Source organism: Triturus cristatus, chromosome 11, assembly GCF_964204655.1.
Source record: "Triturus cristatus chromosome 11, aTriCri1.1, whole genome shotgun sequence".
In the NCBI taxonomy this organism is placed as follows: Eukaryota; Metazoa; Chordata; class Amphibia; order Caudata; family Salamandridae; genus Triturus; species Triturus cristatus.
In genome coordinates, this window is record NC_140594.1 from 144,471,369 (window position 1) to 144,490,189 (window position 18,821).

The 18,821-nt window shown below is 46.8% G+C and overlaps 1 protein-coding gene across 1 annotated transcript in view; it reads right to left on the reverse strand.

Annotated features, from left to right (window-relative positions):
• Positions 1-18,821, reverse strand: part of DNAH10 (dynein axonemal heavy chain 10) — a 1,995,301-nt gene that overhangs the window by 271,160 nt on the left and 1,705,320 nt on the right. The window contains exon 61 of the mRNA XM_085636177.1: positions 12,008-12,229. Within this exon, the coding sequence (XP_085492303.1) occupies positions 12,008-12,229 (222 nt within the window). The remainder of the gene's footprint in view (positions 1-12,007; positions 12,230-18,821) is intronic.

Here is an 18,821-nt window from a genome sequence, read left to right on the forward strand (position 1 = left end):
CAGGGCTTATTACATCAGTAAAAAAACTATATTTTGGCAACATGAAATTATAAAATCGAAATAAAAAAAACACTATCCACATTGACCCCACCCCCTGTGCTTTTGGTGGCCGAAGGCCACCAAATGTACAGGGCTTATTAAAGTTGATAAAAACCGTGCACGGAACGCACTGCGTTAAGTGGGCGCGCACGCCTCGAATGGCGTAAAGTAACTTAGCATTTAAAAAACCGTACAAATTCACTGAAAAAACCATAGGTTTCACACACGTTATAGTTAGGAATTAGCATTTAAAAAACCTTGCAAATTCACTGAAAAAACCATAGGTTTCACACATGTTATAGTTAGCGGAAATTTTACTGATAAAAAACCAATGAAATTGCCCCGTTATAGTTAGTGCTGGCAACTATAACTCACGCGACCGCAATCTTCTGCTGATGACATATGTGTCTTTATAAAAAAAAATATTTGTAATATATGTATAGCTAAAAATGTATGGAAGAAGACATGGGCAAATAAGTGTCTAAATACAGTATTAGCATCAGCAGAGGATTGCGGTCGCGTGAGTTATAGTTGCCAGCACTAACTATAACGGGGCAATTTCATTGGTTTTTTATCAGTAAAATTTCCGCTAACTATAACATGTGTGAAACCTATGGTTTTTTCAGTGAATATATATATATATATATAATGTTTTCACCAATCAATGCAGCCTCCCAGAAAAAAAACACACACAAGGCTAAGCAATGCTCTGAGACCTTGTCTTTGCAACATACACAAACAAACCAGGAGGACCAAGACAAGAGACACTTGAACTGCCTTTAATGAAGAGCAGAAAAGTAGTCCTGCAAAGAAAAAAAGGCATTGTTAGCTCATATGCTGCATTGGAAACTTAACAGCATAGAAAATTAAAGCAAATGTAACACATCAAAACTGGCACTGTGCCTTTAAGGCAGCCATGACACCCCAGCTTCCCATCATACCTCAGGGGTGACAGTTAGGTCAGTTGTTATTTGCGGAGACCCGGAGGTCAGGTCACAAAGAGATGACATAATTCTGGATCATTTGCCCGGGGAGGTGGGTGGGTTGCTTATGACTTTGATGAGGTTACCCCTGGAAGAGAACTAGGATTACAGGTAAGTAACTTATCCTTCACTTCCAGGGGACCCTCATCAATAGTCTGAAGCACTGAATCGAATAGCAAGCCCATCCTCTACTCCTGCGTGCAAATGACTACCTAAAAATAAGAGTAATATCAAAAAATCACTTCAGAATGACTTTAGCATTGAAATAAATTCCTCAAGGTGGCTTGGCCTACTTGAGTATCTGCTCTGGAATCAGAGTCGAGACAATAGTGTCTCGTAAAAGTATGTACCGATTTCCAAGTGGTTGCTTTGCAGATCTCAGCAATCAGTACATTGTGCAGAAAAGCTATTGTATGTGCCTTTCCCCTAGTGGAATGCGCCTTGGAAGAAGCCAAAAGGGGTTTATTTGCCAATTGGTAAGCCAGCTTGAAGCATGACACTATCCATCTGGAGATGGAACGCTTGGAGGCTGGGAAGCCTGTTCTGATAGAAACATAGTTTAAAAATAATTGATCAGACTTCCTACTAGTCTGAGACTTATCTAGATAGAATTTAAAAACTCTTTTGAGGTCTAGAGAATGGAGAGACCTTTCAGCTGGCGTAGAGAGATTGGGAAAGAAAGAAGGCAGTGAAATGGTTTGATTAACATGAAAGTTTGACACTACCTTCAGGAGGAAGGAGGGGTGGGGTCTTAAAACTACTTTGTTGTGGTGAAAAAACGTGTAGGGTTCCTTGGAACAGAGCCTGAACCTTGCTCACCCTACGAGCTGAAGTGATCGCCACCAAAAAGGCGGCTTTCCATGTAAGGTGCTCAAGGGTCGCTTTGTGAAATGGCTCAAAGGGAGGATCCATAAGCTTAGAAAGATAGAAAGAACCAGGTTCAACTGCCAGGGAGGTGAAGGAGGCTGGACAGGGGGAAAAACTTTCTTTAAACCCTGAAGGAAATCCTTAACCACCTGGAGCAGGAAGATAAAAGGTTGAGTAGGAGACTTTCTGTATGCAATAATGCCAGGTGTTCCTTTATGGAAGCAGATTTTAGCCCCAACTTGGTTAAATGTCGGAGATAAGGCAAAATTACCTCCTCCTGCCCCTTGGTAGGTTGAAAACCATTATGCATACACCAAAAATAGAACATTTTCCATTTAAAAGAATAGGAATGTCTTGTGGAAGGTCTTCTGGACTCTCTCAAAATGTTCATGCAGTCCTGAGGAAGACTTAGGTGGCCATACTGGAGGAAGGTTGGGATGATGGATCCTCCCATTCATCTTGGACAGGAGGTCCGATCTACATGGTAGCCTCCTGTGTGGACACTCCGAGAGGTGCAGATGGTCCGGGTACCACCACTGCTGTGGCCGGTCTGGTGCTATTAGTATCATCTTCGTTTTGGAGTGTGAGAGCTTGGTTATGATCTTCAGGATAAGAGGAAAAGGAGGAAAAGTGTAAATAAAGGTTCCTGACCAGTCGATCAAAGGGGCATTCCCTATCGATCCTAGTCTGTAAAACCTTGACGCGAATGTGTGGCATTTTATGTTTGTATCGTCCGCAAAGAGATCGATGGTTGGTTGACCCCACTGTTGAAAAATGTCTACCACTACTTCGTCGTGCAAAACACAGTCTTGTTGATTGTCGAAGTGACGACTCAGGAGTTCGCTTGAGAATTTTGATCCCCTGGCAGATGGACTGCTGTGATTGAAAGCTGCTTGGCCAGGAGCCAATGCCAGATCACCTGCGCTTCCAGGGACAGAGGGCGAGAGCGGGTCCCTCCCTGTTTGTTTCAATATTACATAGTGGTCGTGGTGTCCGTCTGGACCAGTATGGACTTGGACTGTATGGAAGGGTAGAAAGCCTTGAGAGCTAGATGCACTGCCCGTAGCTCCAGCATGTTTATGTGATATGTCTGTTCCTAGCTTAACCACCGGCCCTGAGTTTGCAGAGGGCCCATGTGTGCTCTCCAACCCTGAAGTGAGGCATCTGTGATCAAAGACTGTGTCGGAGGACATTGGTGGAAAGGCACTCCCACCAGGAGATTTTTCCGATGAGTCCACCATGGGAAGGATGATATTGCAGCAGGGGAAAGTAGAATCCGGTCGTCCCATTGAGCCGTCGTCTGATCTCATTTGTCCTCCAGGTCCTGCTGCAGAGGTCTCATCCTCAGTCTGGCGTTGGGGACTAGGAAAAGGCAAGATGCCATCGGCCCCAGGAGCGATGCAACTTGCTGAACTGCAGGGTGATGAACTTGAAGAAGACGAAAGCACTTCATCTTGATTGAGAATAGTCTCTCCTCCGAAGGAGACACTTTTCCTTTGCTGGAGTCTAGAGTAGCACCCAGGTAATGTATTCTTTGAGTGGGCTGATGGATTTATTTCTCCATATTTACCTGAAGGTCCAAGTGCTGTAGCAGATTCAGACAGATTCGATAGTGGTCTTTCACAGTCTGAGGAGCTGAGCTCTTTAGGAGCCATTTGTCGAGGTACGGATAGACAAACAGACCTTGGCGACGTAGAGGAGCGGCTACTACTGCCATGCATTTGGTAAACACTCGAGGTGCTGACTTTAGGCCGAACGGCAGGACTCTGTACTGATAGTGCTTGGAGCCTACCCTTTGGTATCGCTTTGTTCGCCCTAAGTTGGAAGGGTATGCCCAGACGGGGGTCCCTTGCTCACTTTGCCACTGGATTCAAGATAGCCTGGCTGATGAGGGTTATGAACCCGAAACCAGTCCCAGGAAGCTTGTTTCCAGTCCAGGGAAGACATGGTTTGGCAGTTCGGGCTGGACTGTTCCCATGAGTCACGGGGTCAGACTGATTTGCATATGGCCATGTCTGAACTGGGGTGGTAGAGTGAGCTAAAGAATGATGATGGATTAAACCCAGATCAGTTGACTGGGGGTGAGTGTTTGATTTGCTCAAACGCTCCGTCCATCATCCCCTTTGGTATAGCTTTGGAGCCTACCATGAAGCGCAGGAACTTCCAGTGTCGCGAAGCAATTGGAACATGGTAGTACGCATCCTGACGATCTATCAAGCACATCCAGTCCCCTTGTTGGAGATGGGGATATATTTGATGGAGCACCAGCATACAAAATTTTACATTTCGGATTACTTTATTGAGGAAATGAAGATTCAGAATAGGCCGGAATCCTGCTTTTTGGCCCTTCTTTTGCACCTGGAAGTATCTGGAGTACACTCCTTTTCCTCGTGAGGAAGCAACCTCTTCTATGGCTGATTTCTGTAAGAAAGTGGACACCTCTTGGCGTAACAGCGATAGTTGGTGATCGCTGGTTTTTACCGGAGGGGTGTATTGTGGTGGAGAACGGAAACGTAGAGCATATCTATTTTGCAGTATATTCAGCACCCATTGATTGTTTGTAATGCTGCACCACTCTTGTATATGGTAGGTGATACATCCCACCACCAGTGTGGGTAAAGGCGATAGAGGAAGTGATTGCTCATTGTTTGTTAGTGTTCTTGGTAGTGGAAGAGGGTTGTTGGGGTGCACCTCTACCCCAGGAGGGTCGACTGTGCTTGATAGTGTGTCTTGGACTGGTGATACTGCCTTTTAGACAACTGAGGGCTTTGAACCCTCTGTTGGAAGGCCTGCGATCATAAGGCCAGTACCGGTGTCTGAATTCCTTCCTCTTTTCCAGACCCGCAGCCTTAAGAGTGTCCAGTTCCGATTTCATCTTGGTCATCTCTTCATCTGTATGAGAACCAAATAGGGAATTCCCTGAAAACAGAAGGTTCAAGATGCACTGCTGGGCCTCCGGCCTCAAGGCTGTAAGACACAACCAGGAGAATCTTCTGGCGCAGATGCCATGCGAGTACGAGTGCACAGCCAGAGATGCTTCATCAGCTGCAGCACTGATCATTTGGTTCGCTACGAGAGCACCTTCCTGGAGAATCTCTCCGAAATCCTGACGGTCCTCCTTGGGCAGTTTGTCCTTGAAGCGCTCTAGTGAATCCGACAATGCCCTATCATAACGTCCCAATAGGGCTGCAGCACTAGATACTTTTAAGGATGCAGCTGCAGAGCCACATCCTTTCCTTCCCCATGAATCCTGTGCTCTGCTCTCCTTGTCCGAAGGGACTGTTGAGGAAGATGCTACTGCGGGAGTCTTCTTCGCAGCAGCAATAATCACAGAGTCTGGTGGGGGATCCGCCCTGAGGGAAAAAGGATCCTGCTCTGATGGTCTGTATTTCTTTAGGATCCTTGCAGGAGCCATTTTGAGCATTGCTGGGGCAAGAAAAATGTCCATGACTGGTTGCAAACGGCCTGGAACCAATGGCAGTAGAGGCCTCGACACTGACCTCTGGTGTAGTCTCAAAGATGACTGACGTAGATGTCTGAGGAGCGGACATTTCGATATTAAATTTTTGTGCTCCTCTTGTCAGTACATCATGAAAGGTATTGATGTCATCCACAGGTGATACTCTGGAGGGTGGGCTGTCTGTCAGTGTGGGTGAGTAATCCCTCTTTGAAGAATGTGTAGAGGCGGAAGACCAAGAAGGTGATCTGCGCCTCTTGCAGCGGCTACGGGAAGTGGACCACTGACCTGATGGAGAAGGCAGAAGGCTCAGAGAGGCCCTTCGATGCAGAGCAGTGCCTCACTGAGGGCGAGCGGTGTGTCGAGATCGACAGCTGAGAGTGTCTCGACGTCAAGCAGCTATGCGCTACCAAGACCTGAGAGTCGACCAATGGAGTTCTTTGCCTCGACGTCGGAAATCGCAGTGCCATCTTCTGTTTCGACGTCGACCGATGCCCGGTCGACAAAGACTGGTTTTCAACTTTGGGAGAGGACTACCCAACGGAGTTTGGAGCCTCAACGTCGTACAGGGAGAAGGTGATGGGCAGCGTCTTCTTGACATCGAACCTCCTCTGGACACCGTAGCAGCTGACTGAGGCCTCGACGTTGAGCGCTGTCTCGTGGACTGCAATGGAGGAGTCTGCTTCGACTTCGAACCCCTTCTCGATGTCGTAAACGAGTTAGGCCTCGACGTTGACCGCCGCTTAGTTGACGACAATGGAGGACTACACCTTCACGTCGAATGGCGTAACAACAGTGATGACAGAGAACAATGTCTCAACATTTGGCGATTAACTGGCACATAACGGAGAACGACTCCGACGCCGACCGTCGCCGGGTTGACGGTGGCAGAGAATTCGACGCTGGAGTATGACGCGACGTACCTCTATGCTTCGAAGATTTTGACGACGATCGATGCTCCAATGCTCTCGACGGTGATGCCGCCGACGGAGGGGTTGTTGTTGTCGTTTCCTTCATCGTTGGAGGCATTTTTGACGCCGAAGAAGAACAGACCGGGACTTTACATTTGGAAGTCGACCTCAGACTTTTCTTCTTGCGTCTCACAGGAGATCTGCCTCTGGAGGTAGTAGACTTCTTTTTCTCAGAGAGACCATAAAGATAAATCCTTTCTCTCTCATTGAGAGTGCGTCTTGACAAATTTTGGCAGTGTTGGCAGGTCTCAGGAGAATGAGACTCAGGAAGGCAGAGAAAACAAACAGAATGGGAATCTGTTTTAGCCTTCTTTTTGCCACAGGAAGGGCAAGTATCAAACAGAGAAGGCATCTCTGAGTGGAAAAAAAAGCCAAACTGCTAGGAATAAAGCAACTTCCTACTCCAACCGGTGTTGTATGTCGAAATAACAGACGTTACAGGAAAAAGGAGATCTTTTCTGACAAAAACGTCAAAAAATCTGTGGAGCTGAGTAACCAGGGTCCTGACTGAAGGAGCCGGAAAGAACAACTGACCTAAATGTCACCCCTGAGGCATGATGGGAAGCTGGGGGTCATGGCTGCCTTAAAGGCACGGTGACAGTTTTGATGTGTTACATTTGCTTTCATTTTCTATGCTGTTAAGTTACAAATGCAGCCTATGGGCGAACAATGCCTGTTTTTTCTTTGCAGGACTACTTTTCTGCTATTCAAAGGCAGTTCAAGTGTCTCTTGGTCCTCCTGGTTTGTTTGTGTATTTTGCAAAGACAAGGTCACAGAGCATTGCTTATCCTCGTGTGTTTTTTTCGGGGAGGCTGCATTGATTGGTGAAAAAATTATTAGATGTATATATATAGAGCTGTATATATCTGATTTCAGATATAATTTTTATATATTTTTCGGGGTCCCTGCGCATTGTCGGGGATTTTCAGTGCTTATGACTTTGATGAGGATGCCCTGGAAGAGAATACCCTTTTTCCTAATTCTTCCTCTCATTTGGACTCTCCACTGGGGAGAGATGCAGGAACATGTGGAGGATAGGTTTGCTAGCGGACACTTTCACCACTAAGCTTTCAGTGAAAGGGATACTGAGATAGGAATGCCAGGTTGCCGGGGGCCAGGCGGTGGTGCCATGCAATCTGGCAGTTGACAGGGGGTCCGAGCAAGGTTTGGCCCATGCCCCCAACAAAGTATCTGTGGGGGTTTTGTTAAAGGGTAAGATGATATCAGTGATTGTTTGCCACGGCTGAAGAACCTCCGTAAGCACATTAGTCTTGACCTCCAAGGTAGGAAGCTAAAAGTCAAGCACTTCGGCTTCTTTACACATTACATACGAGTTACTTACCTTCGGTAACGATGTATCTGGTAGAGATGTTGTCTAGCCGCAGTTTCCTTAACTTAGAATATCCCCAGGCGTCAGACTAGATCAGGAAAATTCTTTGCAGCAGCACCTCTGCGCGCCGGGGGACGGCGCCACACGACCCTGCCCTGATGTCGTTCACATACGTGACTTCAGCAAGGACATACAAGTCCCTCCCGGCGCGCTGACGTCAGTTTTCTTCAGGGGGAAACTTTTCAGCGGCACAACACGGAACCACCGACAAAAACTGTGAAAGTATGGGAACAGTGTGCGAAGGATGAAAAATCTGCAAAATAAATAAGGCGGATGGTGCAAAACACCATCATAAAAGACAGTATCAGACACTGTCTACATATAAGTGAAAAAGCAAAAGTGGAACAACGCTGTGAGAAAGAACCCCGTATAGCGAAGCATAAACCCTTCCCAAAGTGCGAGCAACAAGGGAAGAATATCTCAACAGACCAAAAAATAGACTGTTATTACCATGTAGGACTGTGCCGTCGAACAAGGACGGAGCACAGAAAGAACAGCAATGTACTTTAAGAAGGTATATTCCTTACAGAAAGAACAGCAATGTACTTCAAGAAGGTATCTTCCCTTATAACAATGGAAACGTGAAACAGAGCTGAAGAGATCGTCAAAGACGACGACTATATAGGAGAAAAGAGCCTCTAGTTAATGGAGAAGGCGGGCAGGAGGGAAGACAGACAGGAGAAGAAAAAGAAGAATCTGCTGATGACAGTGAATGAAAAGGCACCATCTACAGGAAAAAGCCCCTTGGAGGGAGTCAGCCGCATAATGGTAATTCCGAAAGGGGCGCAACTATGTGAGCACCCTTGAAAGAAAACCAATGGCAACTGAAAGTAGGTAAGAGGAGAAGTCCACCTGGCAAGGTTCTCGCAGAACGGGGAGGATGGGTGGGCGTTAAGGAATCAGCGGCAAGACAACGTCTCTGCCAGATACATCGTTACCGAAGGTAAGTAACTCGTACATCTGATAGAGACATCTAGCTGCAGATTCCTTAACTTAGAATAGATACTATAGCAATATATATATGAGCCACGACCATGCAACATGGCAACATGGGTGGTATAGGAGCACACCTTGTGCATTAATGGCAGGTGGTATCTGCATTTTAAGAGTGAAAAACACCACAAAAATCTCCCAAGGAGGAGAATGACGCATATAAGCAAGACGACCCAAGTCACAACATTGAACACCGTACAACGGCAAGATAAGAGCACCAGGGGACGCATAGAGCCCAAAGGATCTCTAGGCCCACATAACAGAAAGCAGAGCTATATAATAGCATACAAGTACCCCACTTGGAGTATGGACTCCCCAAACAACGGGGAACACCTCGTAGGGCAAACCACAGTCAGAGGCCAGACACAACAACCTGTGGAACACTGCCACAGTAGGCTTATTGCCAGCTCAAAACGCATAAGGCATCAAAAGGATGCTAAATAAAAGGGTAACCACCCCAGAACATGCGGAAAGATAACCTGGGAAATATAGGCTTAAGGCGGAGGACGAAAGCCCGCAAGGAGGCGCTGAACAGCTGATTTGGCGTGGGCATCAAACAATAAAACCCCATCACAGGGTAGATCAACAAGTCGCTGCCGGATATTCTCCGGGAAGACGCTATCCCGCAACCAAGCATGGCGCCTCAAAGCAACCGAACCAGCCATAGTTCGGCCTAAGGAATCGGCAGTATCCAAGGCCGAGCGGATCGTGAATTCAGCAAGGTCACGGTCATCCCGGAGAAGATGAAGGAGGTCAACATGAGCGCCTTCAGAGGTGGCCGACAAAAGAGACTCTGCAGAGTCCCACAATGCAGAGGTAGCCTGAGCCAAGACACATACTGTATTCAGTGAATTAAGGGCAGCACTAGTGGAGGCGAAGAAGTTACGACCCCACGACTCAAGCCATCTGGACTCCCTGGAGGGAGGAAGCATTAATTGAGGCAAGGAAGGGAAGGCAGTTTGCAAAACAAAGCCCTGCATGTCTGGGTGAACAAATAAGCAAACTGGATCATGTGGAGCAGGCCGGTGGCGGTGCAAGACAGAACGAGCCACCGGACCACCGGAAGCTGGCCGAGCCCAGGTGCCCAAAGGGGTGTCATAAAGAGAAGCTTCAAAGGGCAGAAGCGGCTCCACATTCCTCGACCCATGGTGAAAGACATCAAGCAGAGGGTCCACAGGCAAGGGGGCCGAAGAGGGCTGCAGGTTTCGAACGTGAGTGGCTAAGGAGACTACTCTAAGAAACGCCGCACCAGCCTTGGTAGTCCTCCTCCGAGGAGACAGCAACTCATTTGTAGGTGAGGGCTATAAACAAAGTCTTCCAATACACTGAGGGTGTGACCAATGCCCAAAGATAGGAAGCCCCTTTGACGAATGGGGGTCCTGATGGGGCTCCTGAGGAGGCGGGGATCCTGCTGGGTCCTCAAATTCTAAGGGGGGGCACAGGCAAGGATAGATCCAGCATAGCCAGACGTGAAGGCGATGCCAAACTCTCCCCAGAAGCTTCCGGAGAAGAGTCAACAACCCGGCGCCGATGCGGTGCCAAAACGACTTCTGTCGGCCTGGACCCTGCCTCGTCTGGCACCGATTCCACGTCCACCATGACAAGCTCCGCTTCCGAAGAAGGGGATGGTGCCGGAGCCGGGGAGGCAAGCCTCCGGCGCCGCACCGGCGCCGACTCAGCCTCAACCACAACACGCTCCGACTCCGAAGTAAGAAGCGGAGTCGGAGCCGGGGAGGTGTGTTTTCGGCACCGAAACAGCGCTGACCTCGGCTCCAGGCAGGCGGCCGCCTGTCCGGTAGGCCGAGGTATGTTCGAAGCAAGGCTTTGAGCACCAGCAACCACCTGTGACGCCACAGGGAGCCCCACAAGACTATGCGGCGTGGCAGGGGGGCTATGGGTCGTAGAGGGGGACCCAGCCGGGCCGCACCCTGATGACACCACATCTCCTTCGTCCCTGGGGGGCAAGGGCTTATTTGGCGCCGGGGGCGAACCCACCGGCGAGTCTGTCGGGGACCCCGTAAGAAGTGGAGGCCCCGAGGACACCCCAGGGAGCGGACCCAAGGGAGGCCTGCAGAGCCACGGCATAGGCCTCCAATTGGGTCCGAGTCGCCCCCGCGCCCAGATAGGGGATGAGTGACTCCCGGGGGCACACGTCCGGAGGGCTCCGGGAACTAGTGCCCCTGACAACAGACGGAAGTGAGGTCGAGGACCTCGGCGACATGCACTGCGACTTACCCATAAGGGGTGAACGACGTCTCTGGGCCCCAGAGGGCGACCGACGCCGCAACTGGAAACCAGAGGGGCCTGCCGGCGATGAGGAGGCCGGAGGACGAGACAACTCCGACCGGGACAGGCGAGCCGAAAGGAGCTTCATTCGGCGCTCCTGCCGGGACTTCGGCTTGAGGTGTTGGCAGGCATCGCAATCCGTTACGTCGTGGTGTTCGCCCAAACACCACATACAGATAAGATGTGGGTCCGTCGCAGACATTTGCAGCGAACGAGAGGTACACGTTTTAAAGCCCGAAGGCATCGCACACAGTTCCAGACGCGAAGCTTCAAAAGGGGCCTGAAAACAGGCCACAGGAACCGCTTACTCCGGATCCGCATTGCACGTGGAAAAGAAGGAAACTGACGTCAGCGTGCCGGGAGGGACTTATATGACCTCGCTGACATCACGTACATGGAGGACGTCAGGGCGGGGTCGTGTGGCGCCGTCCCACGGCGCGCAGATTTGCTGCTGCAAAGACTTTTCCGGATCCAGTCTGACGCCTGGGGATATTCTAAGTTAAGGAAGCTGTGGCTAGATGTCTCTATCAGATCATGATGTACAACACATTTACTTCAGTGGCTGGCCCAGAGGGTGAATGGAACCCTGTCTCAGGGGAAGCATCAAGGTCACTAGCCTCCAGCAGGTCATCATACCAAATCCACTAGCGATAGGGTTACTTAGAAAATGAATTAATTAGGATGGTTTTGTTAAGGAAAGGGAGATCGAGGCAAGTATTAATTGTGAGGTGTAGGTATAACATTGGTTATATCATGCATTAGTAGAAAAGCTATTCAACCTGAGAACTAGTGAAATCATGTCAAAGAACATGTTATCAGTTTTAGACAAGTCTCATACTTTGGTTTTCAATTACAAATCATATTGGTTAGCCAAACTAGGGGAAATAAATATTTGCACACACCTGTCTCCTATTTCCCCTTCCCATAATTTAAAGATGAAACTAATGGCTTAAACTCAGTGCCAAATTAGAAGGTAGGTCATATTCAAAGCCTCAATTCTAGGTGAGACAAGTTGATTTACCTGCTAATTTCAACGTCATCAGTAAGAAGTAGCTCAAGTCTGAAGGGCTGGCTGAGAGGAATTTCTCGACTAAGAACATCCTGTTGCCATTCATCATATATCATTTCTTTACGAAACTCCCAATTGAAGGCACCTTCGTAACTAAGAAAAGAAGCACAGAGCAAGCAATCTCCCAAGAGCTTTACTCGTTTTACCTTCAACTCTTCTAAATCATTGGTCCACCTGATTGAGATACAAAACACATTTGGTTTGTAAATAAAGAAGCATTTACAAAAATATATTTGCAACAGAAATGCATTTCCAGTACACAGATTTCACTACACTGTAGTTGAATCAGCAGAAGGCTGTTATGAGGTTGCAGAGAAGGAAATAATTATTCACAAACTCAGTAATGCTAGAATATTGATGCAGTAAAGTTACAAAGTAGTTGAACCTGTGATAGAGAAGAGAAATGGAATCATATCAATGAAGTTTGATAAACTCTGAAGTGCAATGTTTTAAATCCTATCCTTAAACCTTATTTTTCACTTCCTAGATGTTAAGGTACAATCAACCTCTTCCTTGCATTGCATGTAGATACATAAATGAAAAATGCCTTCATCGGCTGTACTGACTGCCATTCCTCCCACATCCCTCCAATAGCAAAAGCTTCTCTAAAGGTATTTCTTCTGCCCATCTCGTACAACCTGACCAACTGGCTGATTGATAAAACTGCAGTTTACAGGGCTAAGTCCTTTGCTGGTTCTGTGCTGCCAGCATGAGGTAGTTCAAGTTGCTTAATTAAAGAAGAATGACAGTGGAGGGGTGCATCTTTTCTGTCAATGCATAAGGACTGAATGACCAAGGGAACGCCAAAACATGCATTTACTATGGCTCTGGTTTCTGAGCCCTTTCTCTGCTTGGTGCTGCCTATCCAGCCCTAGAAAAGGAGCAGCACCGTAGCTCCACCCAGAAGCATCAGTTCTGAAGCCTGATGAGCTTTGCCACTTGGTTTGCCTTTCTGTGAAAGAAACTATTAAACCAATAAACCCAATGGTGAGAAGAGGACCTGAAAGGCTGCTTGAAGCTGGAGGGGGATGGGACCTCCCTCCTGACATCTCTATAAAGGTGTTTCGTAGAAGCTACCTAAAATGCTGTCCATAGAAAGATGTAATAATTTCTTGACATCAAAAGGTAGGTCAAGGATATCTCTTGCAGCTTCTTAAGTAAGTATGGTAGAATGTAACTAAACTTGCCAGAAGACTAAAACTCTCAAAGCCATATCTTCTGACATTTTTGGCCCTGTAAATAATTGTTTTTAAAAGACGAATACAAAAAGAGGCATGGAGTTTGCCAAGATGGAATCTGTTCATAGGCAGCGACTGTAGCCTGCCTTAATATTAGTTCTTGGCAAAAGAGCTTCAGTCAATAAAATGCAACATATTACATTAACCCCTCGGTCCAGACAAAGCACAAAATTCAGAGGTAGAACATTGGCTTTGATCTACTGTTCAAAATTCACACTGAAAAGAAAACTTCTCTTGTGTAAGGTCAATCCTACCTCATCAAAGCAAATTTCAGAACTACTGGACAAACATTGTTCCTCTTCAATTTGGTGCAGGCAAACCCCTGCTCACAGGCGAATCCGATTCACCAATAAAGAGCATACTCACTATGCTGCCAACTCCTTGAAAGGACTGAAGGAGTTAAACTTTTACACTCATTGCCACTTCAAGCCATATCATCTCCAAAATCTGTAGCACCGGAAACAGATCATCTGTGGCAAAAAAAACTGAACTTTTGTGGAGGCTGAGGCATACTGAGAAGCCATGTCATTTTTAGAGTGGAGAAAAAAGAAAAAAACAGAAATATATCTTTATCACTGACATGTCCAGAAAATGGAACAGCATCCCATATATCTCAGCTTTTACCAATTACTCCTGCAGTTTAGGAAATATCTAAATCAACAAGTTACTTACCTTCGGTAATGCTTTTTCTGTTGGATACAGTATCTGCCTGTGGATTCCTTACCTTTTAAATTACCCCATGCGCAGCATTCCACAGAAACATTTCCCCATAACTCTCCCAAGCCGACGAGGACATCACAATGAAACGACTCCGTGTGATGTAATTGAAGCCATAAGAAGACCTCGTCGGCGTGCTGACGTCAGATCCACCCATTTTTTCTGTGCCTTTGAGGCAAACAGGTGAACCGACAACATCTTCATAAGTATACGTAGTATACAAAATACAATTAAAACTGGAAATTCTAAATTATAGACATTTCAAAATGTCAAATATCACATTATTCCAAAATTAAAATACATAAAATGGATATTAATAATTTTTTGGTACAACAGGCAACAGGGAGGTGGGTAGGACAGTGAGGAATCCACAGGCTGATACTGTTCCACCAGAAAAAGCATTCCAGAAGGTACGTAACTTGTTCTTCTGATGGATACATCTGCCTGTGGATTCTTCACCTTTTGAATTGAATCCACAAGCAGTCCCGCTCGTGGCGGAGTGTGCCTGCCTACCTATACCAAAACATCCTGCAGTACAGAGCATACAAAATGGCCGTTTCTCCTCCCCTTCGAGTCCAACCATTAGTGCTTCGCAAAAGTGTGGAGGGAGGCCCAAGTTACCACCTTGCAGATGTCTAAAACAGGGAAACCTCTAGCCAAAGCTGAAGAAGACATAGCTCTAGTAGAATGAGCTCGGATACCTTCAGGGAGCTCCTTTTTGCCATGGCGTAGTGGATCTTGATACAAAGGATTATCCACCTGGACAGCGTTCTTTTGTGGACAGCCTTGCCCTTCATCTTGCCCACATATCCGATGAACAATTGGTCGTTCAACCTGAAGTCCTTAGTTCTGTCCAGGTAGAAGCTGACCGCCCTCTTAGGTCCAGCCGGTGAAGTATCTCCTCCTCCTTAGAAGGGTGAGGGGGAGGATAGAAAGTAGGCAATGTGATGGATTGCCCTAGGTGAAAAGGAATGATCACCTTAGGCAGGAAAGCAGCTCTGGTCCTCAGAACCATCTTATCTGCTCGGAATGAAGTAAATGGAGGCTTGGAGCTAAGAGCTTGCAACTCACTAAGCCTCCTAGTGGAAGTGATTGCAACCAGAAATATTGTCTTAAACCCCATGAACCTCAAGGGACAACAATGTAAGGGCTCAAAGGGAGAACCCATAAAGAAAGTAAGAACTACATTTAAATCCCACTGAGTTATGATAAAGGGATTGGGAGGAAACCTATTAGTGAGACCTTTAATGAATCTCATAACTATGGGAGATTTAAACAATGAGGGTTGATCTGGTAAACAGAGAAAGGCAGACAAGTAGCCTTTAACAGTAGCTACTGCACAACCCTGTTGAGCAAGGGAAAGAGAGAAACTCAAAATATAAGACTAATGGGCCTGCAAAGGATCAATAGATCTCTCTCCACACCACTTAACAAACTTGGCCCACCTACCAGAAGACAGATTTGGTGGAGTGCCAACTGGTCGATAAAATAACATCCACCACATCCGGTGGGAGAGAGAAAGAACTCAGATGTTAGATTTCAGTTCTGCAGTAGGCAATAGTAAATCCAGCAGGGCAGCTGCCTTCCTAATGACATAGTGATAAGAAGTCACCTCCTGCGTTGGAAGACCTTTTGGTGAGGAGAGCTCCCATTTAAGAGATTAACTAGGCCACTAACCTCCTGCAGACCCTCAAATTCCTCAGGGTTGACAATCTCACCCTCCTCAGCCTCCTCATGCTGTTCTTGATACTCCTCCTCTTCGATCAACCTTTGCGCTTCCCTTCTAGACTTTATTCCTGGGACCGGCGTCAGTGGTGCCAGACGTGGCTCTGGTGACTTCGGGATCAGCGACGAAGGGAGGTCCGCCGGGACATCAAAAGGTAGGTCAAGGATATCTCTTGCAGCTTCTTAAGTAAGTATGGTAGAATGTAACTAAACTTGCCAGAAGACTAAAATTCTCAAAGCCATATCTTCTGACATTTTTGGCCCTGTAAATAATTGTTTTTAAAAGACGAATACAAAAAGAGGCATGGAGTTTGCCAAGATGGAATCTGTTCATAGGCAGCGACTGTAGCCTGCCTTAATATTAGTTCTTGACAAAAGAGCTTCAGTCAATAAAATGCAACATATTACATTAACCCCTCGGTCCAGACAAAGTACAAAATTCAGAGGTAGAACATTGGCTTTGATCTACTGTTCAAAATTAACACTGAAAAGAAAACTTCTCTTGTGTAAGGTCAATCCTACCTCATCAAAGCAAATTTCAGAACTACTGGACAAACATTGTTCCTCTTCAATTTGGTGCAGGCAAACCCCTGCTCACAGGCGAATACGATTCACCAATGAAGAGCATACTCACAATGCTGCCAACTCCTTGAAAGGACTGAAGGAGTTAAACTTTTACACTCATTGCCACTTCAAGCCATATCATCTCCAAAATCTGTAGCACCGGAAACAGATCATCTGTGCCAAAAAAAAACTGAACTTTTGTGGAGGTTGAGGCATACTGAGAAGCCATGTCATTTTTAGAGTGGAGAAAAAAGAAAAAAACAGAAATATATCTTTATCACTGACATGTCCAGAAAATGGAACAGCATCCCATATATTTCAGCTTTTACCCATTGCTCCTGCAGTTTAGGAAATAGCTCACGGAGTTCCAAAAAACTCTGTTCTGCGTAGCAGTTTTTTTTCTCGCTTGCGCTCTTCAACATCAAGTTGGCGAGCACGAGCGAGGAAAATCTACCTCCCGCTGAGATTTTTCCTAATTCGCGCTCATCAACGTCAAGTTGGGAAGTAAGAGCGAGGGAAATCAACCTACCCGCAAGATTTCCCAACACGGGGGGTCGGATTTCTCAATGCGGGTGGCCACATATGCACGTGACCAATCGCATTGAGAAACCGCCTGTTCGCGTTGAGAAAGCTGCCGCTCGACTAGAGAATCTACTCGAGCGGCAGAAAGGAAGCAGTGCCCGCTTGCGCTGTGCATGGTGCCGTTTGTGATAATTTCACATTGTGGACAAACACCTGGCACTGAAAATTACAGCGAACTGCATTTTTCTAACGCACTCCGCCGTTTGCGTAGCTCCGCATAGCACGGCAGAGTTTCTTTTTGCACTTTGCGGAGTTCCTATTAGCGGAACTCCACAAACTCCTCCCAGGCTTACTCAGGATAAGGAGAAACTTTGTCCTTGCGATGATGTCGGGGAGTCGGAGACCCCGACTTCAGTGTTCCACCCTTTGACGAACGACGTTGACATCTTTTTATGCTTCCTTGACGACTTCAAGGTATGCGGAGTCGACGACTTGGATCGTGACCTCGACCTCTTTTCTGCTTTTTTTCTTTAGCCATAAACAGCTTGGACTCCCACTCCTTTAAAGCCATGGAAAAAAACGTTACACGTCGACGAGGTCTTCTTATGGCTCCGATAACTTCATGCAGAGTGGTGTGCAGGGATATTCCATTGTGATGTCCTCGTTGATGTGGGAGAGCTATGGAGAAAATTTACGTGGAGCTCCCGGGTTTCCGTAAAACTGAGCAGAGTTTTTTTCTTAGCTCGTGTTCGTCAGCGTCAAGCTGGCGAGCATGAGTGAGGAAATCCACCTCCCAGCGAGATTTTTCCACGTTCGCGATCATCAAAAGCAAGTTGAATCGAATATGATGGGATAGATGTAAGGTCACCCTGAAAATGAATGTTCAGCAAAGGTGGCATGTACAGAGCTAATACCACCTCAAAACCTGAAGATAACATGAAAGAAGAATCTCCAATGAAGGGAAAAAATGTATTCTGCTGCCAAAGTCAAAAGACTGTTAAACATGTAGAATTAATTTTACAGAATGAAAAGCACAAGAAGAATTAACAGAGTATTGCAGAAAGCTAGACCACAGCATAGGAATACCCACATAGCAACACATGAATTAGAGCATGGTTAGTCTGGAGATCCCAGCTGGACCTAAATAGGGAAGCTAATGCACCCAGGTTTACCTGTCTAAATTATTTTGCGCCCGAAAAAATTATCTATCTAGATGTTTGTCGTCTGAACATCCTCGGAGTCTCAGGAAATGCAGACTTTGTATGTTTGTATATAGAGTGTAAAATTCATGGAGAACATGAATGCATTATCTGGTAGAGACAATACCTAGCTGCAGATTCCTTACCATAGAATTTCCCTGGCGTCAGGCTGGGTCCCGAAACCTTTGCTTCAGCAATAGCCCTTGTGCAAGCCGTCGGGTGGCTCCATTCAGCTTTACGTGACGGCGTTGGTGTTGTTAGCGTCGGTTATGATGTCGCGGTCACCGATATAGGTGCCACTGAGGTGCACGGCTGCCTATTACTTTTCACTTTTCCACGCCAGAAGAACAGAGCCATGAAGTGACTAATGAAAGTGTGTGCCAGAACTAGGGCCCTGAGAAAGGGAATAACCCTAGCCCTAACAAATAAGTCATCAGAATGGGGAGTCATGGGCGGGTCCGTAAGGAATCTGCAGCTAGATATTGTCTCTACCAGATAATGCGTTACCGAAGGTAAGTAACTTGTTCATCTGATAGAGACTTCTAGCTGCAGATTCCTTATATTAGAATAGATACCGAAGCCATACCTTCCTGGCAGTGGGCTGCGGACAAATTTCTCACACTAGAAAGACCTGCAGGACCGAATGGGCTGCCCAGGCAGTAGTGCTTGGCAAATGTGTGCAGAGACATTCATGTTGCTGCCTGGCAGATGTCCAAGACTGGGACACCCTGAGGCAAGGCCGTAGTCGCAGCCTTTCCCTTGGTGGAATAGGCTCTCAATCCCTCAAGGGGCTGTTTCGTA